The sequence below is a fragment of the Haliotis rufescens genome, unplaced genomic scaffold, assembly GCF_023055435.1.
Source record: "Haliotis rufescens isolate VD_foot unplaced genomic scaffold, xgHalRufe1.0.p SCAF_17, whole genome shotgun sequence".
Taxonomy (NCBI): domain Eukaryota; kingdom Metazoa; phylum Mollusca; class Gastropoda; order Lepetellida; family Haliotidae; genus Haliotis; species Haliotis rufescens.
Window position 1 is genome coordinate 14,098,306 of NW_025963857.1, and position 18,419 is coordinate 14,116,724.

An 18,419-nucleotide genomic window follows, 5' to 3' on the forward strand; every position below is an offset into this window, starting at 1 on the left:
TTAAGGAAACTTTACTGCACTTAACAAATAGTTATGTTGTAGTTATGATGTATTAAGTTTGTGAATCCAATAGTTTCTTGTTCAAATTTTGAATTTATGACTGCAATTAAAAAGTTCCTTTAGACAACAATGAGGATGATAAACAAAGAAGACGATAGATAGATTGTAATTTATCACTTAAATTGTTCAATTACTGTCAGTGCTTATTTCTTATCCAGACCAGTTCTGTTAAAGGGCTGTAACTAGAAGGATTTCAAACATTGCTAATTGTAGTAGTTGTTGGTTTATTATTTGGGACCAGCTCACTTATGGGACAACCCCAGCTATGAAAGGCTACCTGATCCTTTCTACAGCAGCGGTAATGATAGCTGTCAAACATACCACCGTTAAACCAAGAGAATTGCATATTTTAGGCTTGACTTGTTTCTTTTCTATATCTCTCTTTATGTTCAGTGGCTTGAAGCTCAGCGACAACTGTACTCTCTCCTTATTGACTTGCAAATGGTATGCAAGTTTAGACAGCCATTGTGACGGCCCTTTATGATGATATTTATTATAAACCAGCTGTATGGACTATTTAAGGATATTAATATTACTGTGACAAATGCTGTTTTCATTGTCGATATACATCAATAGTGACATTGATTCATTTTTACCCTTTCAAACTTTACATCCGTCATGGGTAATTACATGGATTAAATATCATTGCTCCAGATCAGCAGTCCTAGAGGGCCTGATGATACATGAGGATTTGAGTGGTTACTTTGTGAGCTGGATGATTGTGTGTCCTTGTGCAGTGTGAATTGTTGTTCGTGCTATCAACCACTGCCTGGTTCCCACTTGAGTATTTACAGGCCACTGTGGCCACGTATAGCTGGATTATTGCTGACTGCTACTAAAGGCAAGATTCATACATATACATGTGTACAATTGAAGATTATGATATCCCGTGAAGATCCAGGGTAGAATAGGTCTTCAGCAACCCATGCTTGCCATAAAAGGTGACTATGCTTGTCGTAAGAGGCGACTAACGGGTCAGGTGGTCTGGTTCACTGACTTAGTTGATGCATGCCATCGAATCTCATTTGAGTGGATCGATGCTCATGATGTCAATCACTGGATTATCTGGTCCAGACTTGATTATTTACAGACCGTCGCCATATAGCGGGAATATTGCTGAGTGCAGCATTAAACAACAAACAAACCAACACTGCATCAGCATTAGTGATTCACTGGGTCACAGCTGTGAGACCACCACCTCCACGGTGTCATGGATAGAGCGACTCTGTCCACAGAGTGGATGGGGGGTGGTCGATCCTCTGGGTGTGTCATGCCTAAAGATGTTTAAAGATGGTAGTTGTTGTTACCCTGCCTGGCACTTGGTATTAAGGGAAAAAATGCTCGGGGTCAGTATGCTGTGTTTGGGTGGGGTATTCATGTTAAACTGCGGCATGGTATCTCAGTGGGCTAGCACTATACATTGGCATTAGCCCGGACTAGTTCAAGCAGCCACACACGCACGCAAACATGCATGCACATTGCTATATAAGTGCAATAATTTTGGACTCGATGCTAAACCCGATTACTGTGCCTGAGTGGGGTATCCATGTTATAATGTGGTATGTTGTCTCAGTGGGCTAGCACTATCAGGGGTGGTCGGGTAGCCTAGTGGTTAAAGCGTTCCCTCGTCACGCCGAAGACCCGGGTTCGATTCCCCACATGGGTACAATGTGTGAAGCCCATTTCTGGTGTCCTCCGCCGTGATATTGCTGGAATATTGCTAAAAGCGGCGTAAAACCATACTCACTCACTCACTCAGTGGGCTAGCACTATCAAACCGACAGTCCAGACCAGTACAAGCGGCCACACACATGTGCATGGACGTCACTTCATAAGTGCTACAATCTTGAACATGACATTAAAACCTCACCTCACAGCGGCTGCTTGATGACTACCCCAATCATAACCCATATACATCTCAGTGCAGCCTTTTGAGCATGTAGGCAGCTTATCTTATGATATGAATCAGGCTATCTTCTGTGTTGTCGCAACTCTCCCCATTTCCCTACTGCCTTTCAGATATACCTGTAACCACCTCGTTAAGTGTACAGGTAAATCAGGGCACCTGTTTCCGCTGAATGTCATCTGTACTGGGAATCTCGCCCAGTCGGCTGTTACCAACACTGTTGATAGGTTGGGTTCTGTTCAGGGGTGTTGTTACGACTCACTGGGTCCTAGGTTCACTGTGTCTTATCAGAATTAGCAACGAGAATAAATGAGTGACGGTGAAGGTCTCTGACCCAACGATCAACTGTCATTGAAACCCCTGATCGAACATGTCAAATGTCTGTTCCCCAGTTGCAGTGTGACCTTTCTGTATCGTGTATGTTTTACGTACATTATAATATCATTTCCTATTTTAAAAACTGGAGATTGTATGGACATGTGAAATATTGATTGTAATGATTAGGACAAATGATCTGTAATAATATAACATTGTGTGACCATGTAAGCATATGTCTGAGTGCACTTACAATGAAGATCAAGTACGGCATGGTTTCTGAACAAATTGATATTCATGTTTTTGGCATCCTCCTACTTAAGGTTTGTGTATTGTGATATATATGTATATGGAAAAAAGGGCAGTTGAGTAGTCTTGTGGTTACAGCGTTAGCTCATCATGCTGAAGGCCTGGGTTTGATCTTACAATTTCTGAAGCCCATTCTTTGTGTCCCCTGCTATGATATTGTGGGAAAATTACTAATGTGGTGGGGTAGTCTAGTGGTTAAAGCGTTCGCTCGTCATGCCAAGGACCCGGGTTCTATTTCCCACAAGGGTACAATGTGTGAAGCCCATTTCTGGTGTTCCCCACCATGATATTGGTGGAATATTGCTAAAAGCGGTGTAAAACCATAGTCACTTACTCACTACTAATGTGGCTTAAAACTATAGTCACTCACTCACGCACTGTTTGCATCACACTGATCCTTTGATCACACATATGTGTTTGATTCCTTTGTAAAAGGTTTATGTATAGTTCTGGAACCTGATCGATTAACCATGACCTAATATTAGCTGTATTCGAGTGTACTGTGGTCCGTCACTCAGTGGTATTGTTAGTGGGTCTTTGTTACAGCTCAATCCAATATTTCACCTGATTAGACATGGGAAAGATCTCAGTGGCTGGAATGGACATGGCTGGACTACAGTGGTTCTGTTGCCTGAAGCATTTTTGAGTATTGTCTCGGAGTCACTGACCGACACTGTTGCATCATGGGTATAATTATAGTATTGTCATGGTGATCAGCATGATCTGTTTCACTCATGATTAGGAAAATCTGGGGGAGTAGCACTCGGTAGGCACCATGATTAGACACCACACTCAGACTGCCACCACACCATGTCACCCTATGCCACACCACGCCACACACAGACTGCCACCACACACACACACACACACACACCACACCACACATCACACACAGACTGCCACCTCACACACACCACACCACACCACACCACACCACACCACACCATGCCATGCACAGACTGCCACCTCACACACACCACGCCACGCCACACCACGCCACACCACACCACGCCACACACAAACTGCCACCACACCATGTCACCCTATGCCACACCACGCCACACACAGACTGCCACCACACACACACACACCACACCACACATCACATCACACCACACCACACCACACCACACCACACACACTGCCAGCTCACACACATCACACACCACACCACACCACACCACACCACACCACACCACACCACACTGCAATAATCTTGAATGTCATGTAAATACCATTTCAACGCACCTCAATAAAACTTATCCTGATAGTGCCTGTTTTCCGTTTTCAGAGAAATCCTAATCCTTAACATTCAGACTGTATCAAACATACAAGTTGTCACTGCTACATGCACTGATTAGCTGATCAATACGCTAGACTTTTGAGAATTGACGCTTCATGCTGTAGAATTGGTTTTCTTTATAAATAGCCAACAATAATAGCTTTTGTGATTGCTGAGTATGTTTAATTGGGCAAATTCATTGCAACACAGTGGGAATGTATCAAGACTTTGATATGCCTTCACATGTTAGCAAATCAATAATTGTTGTTTTAAGGAAATTAGTAGTGAATTATTAGCAATCTTTCTTGAACTACTTTTCCATTTTTGTGAAGAAGTTAACAGAAACTGGTTTCCCTTTTCTATTCTGCTCTCCTCTTCATCAATACAGTACCGACACGGACAGTTAGTTTCTCATAGAGTATTCAACTTCGGAATAACTTCCACAATTCAAACACACGCCCGTTTTGGTCCATTGTCTGTTCGGAGGTATGTAATCTATAAATACCACAGGAACAAGTGATGTGTAAACATCATCACACAACACAAAAAATGAAATGTTCGGCTAATCGATCGTGAGATGGCAGACACGTTATGACGTGTTTGTGTAAGGATGTCCTGTAGTTGCAGCGGCTCAGGCGCTACTCTGGCACCTGTTTGTGGCCAGCCTTCAAACACAGCCGGTCATCAGGACTGTTGGTCTATATTAGTCAGGTCAATACAGACATGCAGGCCATGTGTTTGATGGTGGATCCAGCAATGATCCTCAGTTATTGTCCAGCTGAGCTTCAGCATATCCAGTTTGTGCTGTCAATGGAAGGCATGTACCTCCAAATACCTTGATACCTGTAGTCTGATTGAAATATCCACAAGCAGCCAGGGTTGCAAGTGGCCATGGGGCCTGTTGTCTGGATTGTAAGCCAGCAATAGAAACTAACAATTTTAGTCCGCTAGTCCTTATAATGATCTTTTAGCAAAACCCTTAAAAACGGCAAATGCCTACTTGTCCTATTGATACCTCAACTAATGAGCAAGAACTAGTTCAGCAAGGACTACAGGACGAGTGCCAATTTCTAAAACTGTAAGCCAGAGTTGCCATTATTATCGTTGGTTTGTCCATCCAATTCTCATTTGAGTTGCACATCAGGAGCCTGTTTCACCAAATGAAATTAGCGGTACGTCTGTTATGTCGCCTATACTTAATACTTGTTATATCCATAGATTTTTGCGATAGTTGTAAAATCATCAAGTCTAAACCACACAATCAAGTGATTTATTCATGGGCATCTATACAGACTCAATTATTTACAGACCGCCGTCATATAGCTGGAATATTGCTGAGTGCACCGTTAAACAACAAACAAACTTCTGATGAACCTGATTTGAGGTGCTCACCCAAAGTATACTACTCAAAAGAAGTTAAGGATCACCCGATTCTTTCATAATGGTAAAGTTAATCTGTCATGACATGAGAGATTAACTATAGTAATATGAAAGAATCAGGTGATCCTTAACTTCTTTTGAGTAGTATATTTTCCGTTGTACACTGTCCATGATAAAACAAAGAGCACACGTAAGTCCTAATGTACCAATGCGTCTTACTTTTCAGTAGATCTTCCATATGGTTGCTATTTTAAAAGAACAAAAAAAAATACCTATCCTATTTTTAGGGAGTAATCGGAACCAGAGCCTTATTTATATTTGGCCTTATTTATTTAGAGACTTCTTGAAAAACGTTTTGAGTGTATTCCAATCAATACAGACTGTTAGCCTGTGGTTGTCTAAAGGCATGCTGTAAACTTGACTAGTGGATCAACAAGATAGATACATTAAGTATTGATGCCCAGCATGTGTAGAATGTGATGTGCCATGACCTTTAGGATGTCAGCTTGTCAAGATAGCCATCTGTCAATCCCTGTACACCATACCACAAATTAGACAAATTAGCATTATCGTGTTTATAGGCAATTAAGTCTGGTTATTGCTGCTGTAGGTCAAATGTTCCCACCCTGACCTTTGATTTTCCCCTTGCTGTAGTCTGGTTATGTTCAGCAGAATATGCTTATTCAGCAACTTTCATTTGTCCTGAGTCAAGCAAGCTCACATGAAATTGTTTCCATGTATGTTCTCATACAATATGTTTTGCAGTTTGGTTTGTTTCTTTTTTGTTTAACGCTTCACTAAGCAATATTGCAGTTATATGATGGTGGTCTGTAAATAATCAAATCTGGTCCAGTCACTCCAGTGATTGACATAATGAGCATCAATCTACGCAATTGGGATACGATAACATGCATCAACCATATTTGCATCCCGTTAGTTGCCCCTATAGAAAAAGCATGGGTTGCTGAAGACCAATTCTGACCCGAATCTTCACGGGTGGTTAGCAAGTGTTAGACTAAGCATAAAAGAGGATATGGTTTTGTGTCATATGGGCCCTCAGTATCGAATGTTTCTCTTCAGAACCATTTTACATGCTGCTCTGGTGGTGACAGTATGTGAAATGGTTAATTGAGTTTCATTGTCGCATGGATTGTTGCTCATGCTGTCAACCACTTGTCCTCAACCAGACTGGATCATTTACAGCCCATGATGTACCTTGAATATTGCTGACTGAGCAACAAAACAATATTCACTCAATCAGTACATTATGTGGCGAATGCACTCCACACCTAAACAATTATTTATCACAAAAGCAAATATGAAAAGTAAGTAATAAAAAATGAAACCTTTTTCAGAATGTTTAAGATATCTGACATGGTAAACATGATGTTTAGGCCATATGTACACTTGAAAAATCAAAGTTGGCAGATGAGAAAAAGAAGAAGAAAAAAAGTCATGTCAGATCATTCTTGAGTTTCTTTCAAGCGTTATCTGAACATTTTAACATGAGTGCAGTGCTGATTAAGCCTGTCCCTATCAACATTCGAGGGAAAAGAAAAATATGATGCTTTTCAGATTTGAATATAATTGTTTCCAGTTTTCATGTTTATAGGGTTAAAAAACATTCTTGCCAACATATTACATTTTCTACATGTATGTACAATTAATACAATATATAGTAGACCTAAGAGACATATATACAACATTGAATGTTCATAGAAATCTGAACATGCTCTTAGATAGTTGCTGTATGCCCAGGGGCAAAACATAAGGAAAATGAATTTAGCGCAGAAAGTGAGATATGTATTATCAAGGGTTGCTATGAAACCTGTTAAGTCTTGACACCTAAGAGTAAATATGAGTGTCTTAGCCTATGCAGCAAAGAGGAAGTGCCCTGGCTTTTGATGTAGACACCAGGCGGAAGGGAGACGCTTGGGACTTCCCTCAAGTAGCATGATGCTCAGGACTCCCCACTGATGGTAGATAGGAGAAGTCCTGGTTTAAACACAGATAGATGGGCTATAGGCTTTTTCAACTTTTAAATGTTCTGATGGAAAGATGTATTGATATAAGTACTTGAAATGGCATCCCTCTGCAGCCTTAGAATTTCAACTTTTTTAAGACAAGTACAGTTAACATTCTGTTGCTGTGTCGCTGTGTGTTTCCTGTCGCTGTGTGTTTCCTGTCGCTGTGTGTTTCCTGTTGCTGTGTGTTTCCTGTCGCTGTGTGTTTCCTGATTGTTTTTACACCAGTATGTTTCAGAATTTATGGATGACATTTGGTGTATCAATCAATGAACTTGATGAAAGTTATCTATGGTCAATGTAATTGATGGCGTTTTGAACAGATTGTGACATTGTTCTGCAGGGTTTTGATTGAGATAGTATATTTGAAACTGGTTATTTGATGTCGATACTGGTTATTTGATGTAGTTATCTGTCTGAGATAAGATGATCCCTGTGGTGGAACAGCTCAGACTGAGGACAGCCCCTCCCTGCCCGGCATAACGTGTGATATATCTATCCACGTGCATGTGAGCCAGCAAGGGGGTACTGATGGTGGATGATTGTGCACCAGGAGCTGTTGTTACTTGTTGCTGTAGCAGAAATTAATAATAAATAGACAGGAAAGACTGAAAAAGTCCTTACAGAAACAAGCATCCAATGCATTAGACGTTATGTTTTCTTTATAAATGTATGCAGACGTTCTCTCTACGTGGTCTATCAGAGCATCTGCCTGGAGAGGAAGGTTGGTGGTTCAATCCCTGACCAAAAGACGTTCAAAGATGGCACTTGTAACCGTGGCCAGCACGTCCGCAAGCACACATTTACGTTTCTATAGAAGCGCTTATATCTTGAACACAATGTTAAACCCCATATCAACTAACCTCATGCATCTCTGCAGCAAGAAAAAAGTTGGTTTAGACATGTAAAACAACTTACTAATAAATAATATAAAGGGATGTATTGAGTACAAGATAAATAACTTTATCGGGTAAAGCATCAAGATTTTTATTTGCAAGCATAAAATCTTGATAGACGCAGAAGTAAGGGAAGACTTCTAAAGCTTTATGGTTGTATGGAGATCTTTTAATATAATGGTTGACACTGTGAGATCTATAGTTGGGAAAGTCAGCCTTGCAGTCATCCATGCAGGCTTTATGCTGATAAAGCATTGAATATAAAATGGTTTATGATATTTACATAAGCTGTGCAAGTATAAATAGCCACAACACACCCATGTGTGGTTGCACAAACTACACACAAGTACCCTGATGCACTGGTGAACAACTTCACTTGACCTGCAGAAAAGGAGGCGAAATGACACTTTGTACATAATAGCAGTTCCGTCCAGTCCTTTCTTTCTAGAGCCAAGTGGCAATTCTGGAGCAGAGTAGGTCCCCAGTACCCTGTGCTTGTCAGAGGAGCTGACTTAGGAGGATGGGTCAGTTACAGACTTGAGACATGACTTGTGACATGGCTGAGGGTCATCATGTCCTGATGTGTTTACAGTTGTCTATGCTCTCAATCACTTGTTATTTTCTGACCCAGATTTGATTGTTATTACGCCATTGTGATCTCAGCATTGTGACCTCTTTGACCAAATCTAACTGAGTCTAACCAAGGATATGGAGGTGATTTCATTGTTTCGATATTTCAAATCATTTGCCCACTGATTTGAGTTGCAGTAGATTTGAATGTACATATTCTAATTCATAGAGTGTGTGTATACAGCTTTTGAGACACCTAGCCCGAGCATAGCTCTTGGCATCATTTCCCGAAGATGTTAGTGTACGTACATGTATATATTTTATTCACTGAGCTTGCTCAGTACTACATATTCTAGACTGAAACCTGCTTGTTGTTAGAGGTGGCTAGGTGGATCGGGTGGTCAGGTTTGGTGACTTGATTGATTGCATGTAAATGGGTGGATCGATGCTCATGTTTTCAATTACTGGATTGTGTTATCCAGATTTGATTTTTACAGACCACTGTTATATGCCTGGAATATTAAGTGAGGCTTTAAACAACAAACAAACAAACAAACAAAACTAGACCGCACTTTATTTTGCTGTACTCTATGCACATTGCATACAGAATACATGATGGTAATGAAATGCTTTGCATCACCTGTTGTAATTGGCTTGTAAAATTCACCATGTGGGATAATACATGGCACATTAATAGGCTATTGTCTGGGAACACTTGTTACAGCGCTGTATGGCGATATTGTCTCGCTCACTTGGCTGACATGCTCTCTTTCACGCAGCTGACATGAGTCAGAGCCTCAGGTCACATCATCGTGTGTATTATTGTGTGTATAATGCTGGTAGATGAAGTCAGACACACTTGTATTTAAAGTTCTGAAAGTCATATTAGATTACCGAGAACACAATTAACACCTGGGTAGTGAACATATTTAAAGGTGAAAGAGATTGGTGGTATATATACAGGACCAACCCACCTACACAAGCCCCAAATATTTTTTGACCTGGTTTCTCACCAAATTTCTTTGAACTGATGAAATAGATACAGTTTTACAAGATAATGAACAAAAGTGTCTGATCAGGGAATAGATTTCATTAATCATTAATAGCAACTGACTGTATTATAGGTCATTATCCTTTTGTCTGTCATGAAGTTGTATACAACAAATAAGATTTTCTTTATTAACTTACCTAGTTTTGAACTGCTAGGTATTAATATTTGGGATTGCATAATTATGACAATCATATCTGGTGACCGAAACCAATTTGGAAAGTGTCCATGAAAAAGAAATCCCCATGCTCAAATACGCATTTCCTGACCAACTTCTAAACCAATCTGTAAGTAATCTTTATGAGCTCCCTACACATACTAGGCCTGACAATGTACATGACGTCTATATTTTCCTGTGTATAGTATACACTTTCTACAGAAAACACAGCACTGTGGAAGGGGTATATAATTGCCAAGTAACCATTAACGAAAACATTTTAATTTCATCGATGTTTGAAATATGTTTTTTCTCTTTTCACATTTAACTGTGAATATGGTACAAAATATTTAGCAAAAATAAAGAAGGTTGTTTAAAAAATATATCTGTAAAAAATAGCAATTTTAATTCATTTTAATTTGGGGTAGGCTCATCCATACAAGAAGACATTACTTTCCAATACATCAGCTGATTAAAAGAATTTACATTTTCTGCTACTCATAATTTACAAACTAATAAACCGTTACATGTGTCATCTTTTTTCGTAATATACAGTACCGATAATCCTTTTTCCTTCATATCATTGTGAATGGTGTAAGGGCTCTGATTATTCCAGAACATGCCCACTGGATGCTAACGCGTTATGTATATATATGTATATATGTGATATACACTCGTATTCCCCAAGCCTGGATCATACAACACTGCAGGGGGAAATGGAGATATCTTGATTAACACTTGGCACTATCTTTTCAGGCGGAAGAACACGCTGATTCTACGTACTCAGCTGACAGTCAGGGTACATGCTATTATAGGTGAGTAGTCCACTGATCTATACTTTTCTCAAAAGAAGTTAAAAAACTCTTTTTTCTTATGACAGTTAATCTGTCATGGCTTTTGGGTATTGCAACCAACTGTGGGTGTTCTTTAACTTGTTTTGTGTAGTATTTTATAGACATTAAGTCACTGTCCTTGGTGTTCCTGTTATAGACGATGTATCACTGCCCTTACTGTAATGTTAAAGATGATGTGTCGCTGAAATTCGACTTTATCCACTTCAGTTCATAGGGATTGTGACTCAACCTCAGGAAAATGAATACTTGTAGGTAGACATCTATTTTTGTTTGTGCTAATGTTATACAGGAAGGAAATTGTGTCATTAGTTATTGTTGGAAATATGATTAGACTTTGAAATTTGCCTATTGTTCATTTTATAAAACATGAACTTTGGATTTGAAGAAACAGGACACAACACAAAATCATGATCACGATAACAATTAAGCCAATTGTAATCTCCGGCATCAAGTATCTTTAGATGTTCTTACGAATTCTTCTTGACATGATATGGAAAAACAAATTCCAAAATATGACATATGTAATCTGTCATCAAACGATTGGCACTCCCAACACACTAGTTGCTTGAAAGCAAAATGAATCTGTTTCTGCTTGTCAATGTGCTGTCTCAGCGCATCTAATAACAGCACACATATAGATAGGGCCTGGTCATTTTGAGAAGGGCTGATATGGTTTGGAGTTCAATTGAACATTCTTTTTTGTTGTAAAAGTCTCATATGGCTAAAGAAAAAAGTATCATTCCACTGACAGTCTAATCTTACAGCTTTGATGAAATGTCACCAGTACTGAAGGACCACATGATATTCATCATCAGATAGTTTACAGAAACATTTGATTGTATAAGCTGTGTTTGTCATAGAAAAGAACTTCAGTCCGGGTGGTGAACATTGCATTGTGGGACAAATCCTGTTTGAAAAGAGAACTTTGAAATTTGACCTTTCCCCCAGTATGTAGAAACACCATTTAGGAGTTTTGAGACAATCCCTTTACCTTTCAATGTTCATTGTGTGGATAATGTTTAGGTTAATGTTCTCACACAACATCGTCATGTCAGATTTAAATCTCTGTGAAACTTCCCCGTGATTTCATTGGCTAAATGTACCCAGCTTTATGTGGTGGGAACAATTTATAAGTGGGAATTTGCTAAATATGACTGGGCCACATGACATCATTTCCTCACGTCTGTTACCGGTAAACACGATTTCTAAAGTTGACTTTGTTTTTAAGACATATTTTAATTTTTTAGTGAAGCCTTGTATTTTATATTTATGCATTTATTCACATCATGCATGCAGTAGGTAATTAAGATTCATGAAATGTTCTTTAATTATCTGGTAGACAGTTAAATTGTGACAGTAATTGGTAATGGTAGATTTAAATTGAATTTAAATTTTAAATGAATTTTCCTGTTACATTCTTTAGGTGTGATATTGCTGATAGTAGACATATAACAAAGTAGACACAATTTATGGGTAGGGAATTTGTCTTCAGTCTTGCTCGACAATGGTATAAGGATCTATACTGAAACGTCACTATTAGCGTAAAATAAAGAACTTCTTATCCATTAATTGTGTCTACTTTACTGATTGTGGTATAGAACAACCTAAAGGAACTCAGCCATTCATTCTTATGTATTCTATATGTGCATAAAAAAAATCAATAGTATTACAAGTATAAATATAATATATATCATAAAGCCTTTGTAGTTGCACTCTAATTATGACAGATGTATATGTCATTCATTTATGTGGAGTCTTTTAAAATATGTAGTTTGCATAGAATTAATTTATATATACATGATAACAATTGCATAAATTTATTGCTTATATCTGATTCATTCATGTCCTATCTTGATGTACTATAAAACCGGAAGTTCCTTTAAGATGTAGCTACTGTAGCAAGAGATTATGTACACACAGCATTCCATCCCTAGGTCATACTGCCCATACACCAGTCCCGTCCTTAACTTCTTCCAGCACTCTGATTGATGGGCCGTGAATGAGTAGGGAGAGCAACAGTTATCAATATTGCCAATAACCATCAGGTGATCATTATTCAGCCTCAGGGTGGTCAAATAGTCTAAATGGACATCTCACGGTGAAGTGAATCTGTCCTATTGATATAGTGTTTGTCCTTCAGGCGAAGCCACCCATATGGAAGGCTGGTTGTATGGGACATTTGTCAAGCTTGTGTGGCAACAGAGAGTTGCTATGTCACACAGGAAAGACTTATCCCAGGCAGGTTTAGAAATTACAGTCATCTGTAGGTCCAGGAATTGTGAGATTTCAAATACAGATTTTTAGATTCTTATTTATTTTTGAAAAACATACCCGATGGACTTGCAGTCAACCAGTCCCTTTAAAATTCTATGACTAAAATTTATGTTTTAAAATAAAACACAGTAGGCCATCTTTGAATATTCTATGGAAAGGAGGCTGTACATGATTGGAATTAAGAAAAGTTATGGAATTAATAAAATCAAATAAATTTGACTTGAGTAAAATATTCCTTCATGATGACTGCGGACCTGATATTGGACTGACAGAACAGTACACCAGTTAAGTTTCTATCGCACTTGTCAGTTGTGCTGAAAAAAAAGGGAGCATAATTTCAAACACTGTCAATGCATTTATGTATGTCATGCTGGGCAGATAGCTACAGGTTTTACATAGAACTTGCAGGGGCGGTAGGGTAGCCTAGTGGTTAAAGCGTTCGCACGTCACGCCGAAGACGGCGGGTTAGATTCCCAACATGGGTACAATGTGTGAAGCCCATTTCTGGTGTCCCCTGCCGTGATATTGCTGGAATATTGCTAAAAGCGGGGTAAAACCATACACACTCACACACTCATATAGAGCTTGCTCTATGCACAATCAAAGTCATCTAAGAAAGAACGAGGGCCATCCTTTACTTTTTCTTGATTAAAAATAGTTTGTTCCATGAGACAAAATAAGGGAAGAAAAGAATATAAAATTCATATGCCAGATTTCTATCTTAATAATTGTCAACACAACTTTGATAATTAGTGTTTGAAATTATTTCTTTATAAATTTTATATCTATTCAAATCAGAATGTTTACGTTAAGAGAATTGGTCGAAAACATTTATCTTCATGTTTAAAAAATCTCAGTCATATATTACTCAGAAGAAATTAAAGAACACCCAATTTTTTCATATTACAATAGTTAATCTGCCATGGCTTACTACTTAAAAGAAGTTTCTTTCATATTACTATTGTTAGTCTGTCATTAGACTAACATCTAGTCTCTGAAATGAACATATCGTACATAAAAAAACAGTTGTTCAGTTATCTTAATAAAAATATAATAAAAAGGAGCCCAGTGACTCTCTTCATTTTCAGATACTGCTACTGATCCAGACTTGCCAAACATTATAGACTTGCATGGGCTGTATTTGATATATATTTGTATCAGGGTCTGTAAGACAGACTAGCCTGTCATGGCATGCAGATAAACTTTATTACGTAATATGAAAGAATCAGTTGTCCTGTAACTTATTTTGAGTAGTATAGATGCAAGTGCACACCAAGGTATGAGGAAAGTGTACCCTGAGGTATAAGTAGAGTGTCTGTGCCATGTGTGTACAGTGTAGTCTGGTAGAAGCCCACACTGCTGTATTGACATCAAATAGACCTATTGATGGGGGTTGGATTGTCCCTGAAGTGGTAATGAGGCAATCTTACATCAGATAGGGAAATGTCTATCTCTGTGGGAAAGATTGTAAATAACTATCTGAGTGTCACAGGTAAACATAAGAGAGAAGAAACTTGTTATCTACCTGTTAAGTATAGGTGAATAATGTGGACGATCCCATTTGAGTGACAGGATCGTGAAAATAGGATTTATATTTAGAAACATCAAGATATCACATGTTTTACATTGGTGCATAAAGAGTTTGAATAAATTATTTAAATGTACATGATATGCAAAACTAGCCTAATAAAATTTGTTTTTTACCATGCTCAGTGATAAAAATTCTTTTGTTTCACTGTTACTGTCAAAAGAAATCTTTATGGTTTGATATAGTGTTTGTTATTTGCAAACAAACTTTTTAGATAATAAATTTTGTTTAATAGAAAATATCTTTCATGTCCTGACAAAGTGCACTATTATTGTGTGTATATTCACTTTGTTCACTGTGAGCAGGACAGTGCAATAAGGCCAAGTACATGTATAACACATGTATTGTGTACAGTGTTACACTATCTGACAGGGAGTGACTGTTATATACCCTGTCACTGTGTGTATTATACTCCTGGTGTAACCAATACTCCCAGACAGTCTGACACAGTGGTGGTGTCTCCTCCAGATAGGGAGATATCTTACTCAAGTTGGTCACAATGAAAGTTGTTTTGGGGGCAAAAGTTTCATTTAGTTCAAAGCAGGTGTATTGTATCCAGTCAGGGTGAGCAAGGGAGGTTATTTTATAGGTTTGTTAGTTTACAGGAATACATAGCTGTATGAAAAAAGGAAAAAGATATTGATCGATGTATCCTACAAGGCCAAAGGCCAATACAGTAAACTACAGTTATAGCGAACTCAAAGGACCATTAAATTTAGTTCATAATAACCATAGTTCGTTATATGCATATATACAGCATATATTCATTAAATGGCCGGGACTGAAAAATAAGTTTGTTATATCGGTCAGTTTGTTATAAGCGTAAACATAGTTTGCTGTAGTTTTATATTTTTCTTGCACAGCTACCAATAATTTCCTGTGGTTAGTCCTGAGGCAAGTTAAAATCTGGACCAAATGGACCTAATTCTTTTCTCCCCAAATCTCATTATTTTACGAACTACATCAACAAATGATGACAGTTAATAACATTTTGAACTCAATTTGAGGAACTTAATGAAACAAAATCTTGGTCTTTAGCTATTTAGAAATAATGTAATTGTGCAAATTTCAGGTCCATGTTTTGCATCAATATTTAAGCTCTAACATCACATCTTTTTAAGGGATATATCAAGTTAATGGCAAAGATGGTACACGTGTAGGAGGATCAATATTAATAAATAGTTTTACTCTGTTGGGATCTCAGGTTACAACTGGTGCACAGCAACTTTGGCTGGTGGTAAGACATGGCTAAATGGGTTCATGTGGTTGGACACATGACTTGGTTGAGTGTGTGTCATTGTACTTTAATTGTGTGGGATGGTGGTCATAATATCAGTCACTGGTTTGTCTGGTCTGATTATTTATAGGCAATCTCCATATTATTGGGGGGGCACGGGTGGCCCAGTCATCTAAGGCGCTGCAATTTGCTGTGCAGAGTTGCATCCCTTGGGCACGCAAGAAACTTATCATTGTGGATTTGAATCCCGGTTCGCCTTTGTTATGTTTCTAGGTTTGTCAGCACCATACCCATGCTCGTGGGTTTCTCCGGTAAACATCTGAGACCTGCATCACTTTGGGCTTTCCTCCCACATGAAGCTGACACACCGTGATATAACTGGAATACTGTTAAAAGCGGCGTTAAACCCAACTCACTCACTCACTCACATTACTGGAGTGTCCGTGATGAACAGGGACAAACAAAACTTTTAGCAAAACAAAGTATAAGAAATTAATTATTCAAAAACATAAGACTATTGGCCCTATGTCAATGTCTACAGTATCTTGGTAACACCTTGGACAACAAATACAGTCAGGCATTAATGCTTGTGAACATATGTTTCATTACACATTAAACATCTTAACCAGTCATTACCTCTTATAAGGATATAGTGAACATATGCTTTATGACAATAGCAGCCAATGGTTAAATCTGACACTGATAGGATGATCTCCCCTGGTGTATATAATCTCATATCACAGGCCCCTGGCCACACACAACCAGGGTGAGAAGGCTGGAGCCACTCAACCATCACACAACTCCGAACAATGCTTGCTTATAAACATGGCACCGGCTAGGACTCATTCTGGATTGGACACAGTGCACACTAGAGACAATGATGTATAGTGTAGAACAAATCGGAGCTATTTGGGTTTCACTGGCTGTGTAATCGGAGCCGCTGACAGATTAATTTGTCTACATTGGAGGATAGGACCTTTCATAGCTGTGTTAACACCTCACAGGACATTGATATTTACACACAGTTTGTCACACTGGCCTTTGACGTTAGGAGATCACCACTGTATTAAGTACACTGAGGAGTATTGATGAAGACTTGAAAACCTCTATAGACTGATCCTTGTTTGTCCAGAAAATATAAAAAGTCCATGCCAGAGAACAACCAGTCTTGATTATCTGCCAAACAGGTTCCACACGCTGTAAAAGGGCAAAATAACCATGAAAGTAATATACAGTAAACTATAGTTATAACGAATGCAAAGGGGCCTCTAATTTTAGTTCATTATAATCATAGTTCGTTATAAGCATATATACAGCATATATACAGCAAATGGCCAGGACCAAAAAAAAAAGTTTGTTATATCCGTCTGTTCCTTATAAATGTGTTCATTATAAGCGCAGTTTACTGTAAATGGATCGCTGAAAATCAACCGTGCCATATGGAAAATTACTATATCTTATTGTACTTACAAAGGGACATTAAATTTGTTAATGCAGACAGTTTCGTTCGGAATGGGGCCATCTAGATTGACAGTTTTTCTATATAGCGAAATTTATTTATTTTTCCGTCAAATATCTGATATACAGAAGATGGCATCAATCCAGTTTTCCTTATCCTTGACTGAATATATAAAGAGAAACCATCAATTCCTGATCTTAAAATACCTACTGATAATTACCATATCATTTAGATCTTATCCTTACTGATCTGATAATGGTATTTTACCCTATTAAATATCTTCACATATCTATCATGGTCATATCGAATAGTCCATATCGTCACATGTATTAAAATGCTCTTATTGAATATTCTATATATTCTTATATACATATATGATAATGTCCCTCTGATGATGTCCCATATATAAAATAACCTACATCACGTACATGATATACTTGTATCAGTGTCTACATATCTGATATTGCCCAGGAAGAATAGTCTATATCTACACATATATGACATCCTTCACGTAAATGGTCTATATCACCACTCATATGATACACCCATATCAATCTGACTGTCTTAACTTGTCTGATCCTGTGTAAGATTAGACATGTTTTCAACGTGCACACAGCCAACTCAAGGATGATCAATGCAACAGAAGTTGAATAAATACTTGGCTGTACTATGCCTGACTTGTTTTCAGTTCTCCATGCATAACATATATAACGCCATTAACCGCCCGGAAATGAGAGATATTTCAGTATCATGTCTATTATTATTTCCTTGGATAAAAGGTCTTATAAACAACTTAAAACTTTAAGTGCCTTTTAACACAACATTCAGTGAATGAAAATAATCTGCAAAGTTGCAAGTCTAATGGGTCGACCTGACACTATTGTTCCAGGCAAGTCAAAATTTTATTTTTGGCTTTAAAACTGAATTGTCATTACCTATTCTGGTGATATGGTGTACTACATTGGTAATTAAATACTAAATCAGAAATTGGGATAAGCAGAATTATTTTATCTTCCAATTCTATAATTTTTTGTTCACCTGAATACGGTTAATTTGGGGG

At 38.1% G+C, this 18,419-nt stretch overlaps 1 protein-coding gene across 11 annotated transcripts in view; it reads left to right on the top strand.

Annotated features, from left to right (window-relative positions):
• LOC124140852 (FH1/FH2 domain-containing protein 3-like) overlaps positions 1 to 18,419 on the top strand; it is a 164,400-nt gene that overhangs the window by 108,844 nt on the left and 37,137 nt on the right. For all 11 annotated transcript variants that reach the window (XR_007221732.1, XM_046508642.2, XM_048397602.1 and 8 more), the window contains one exon: positions 10,704 to 10,762. Coding sequence is in view for 10 of the 11 variants with exons in the window: in XM_046508642.2 (XP_046364598.2) it covers positions 10,704 to 10,762 (59 nt within the window). In the remaining variant the exon portion in view is untranslated. The remainder of the gene's footprint in view (positions 1 to 10,703; positions 10,763 to 18,419) is intronic.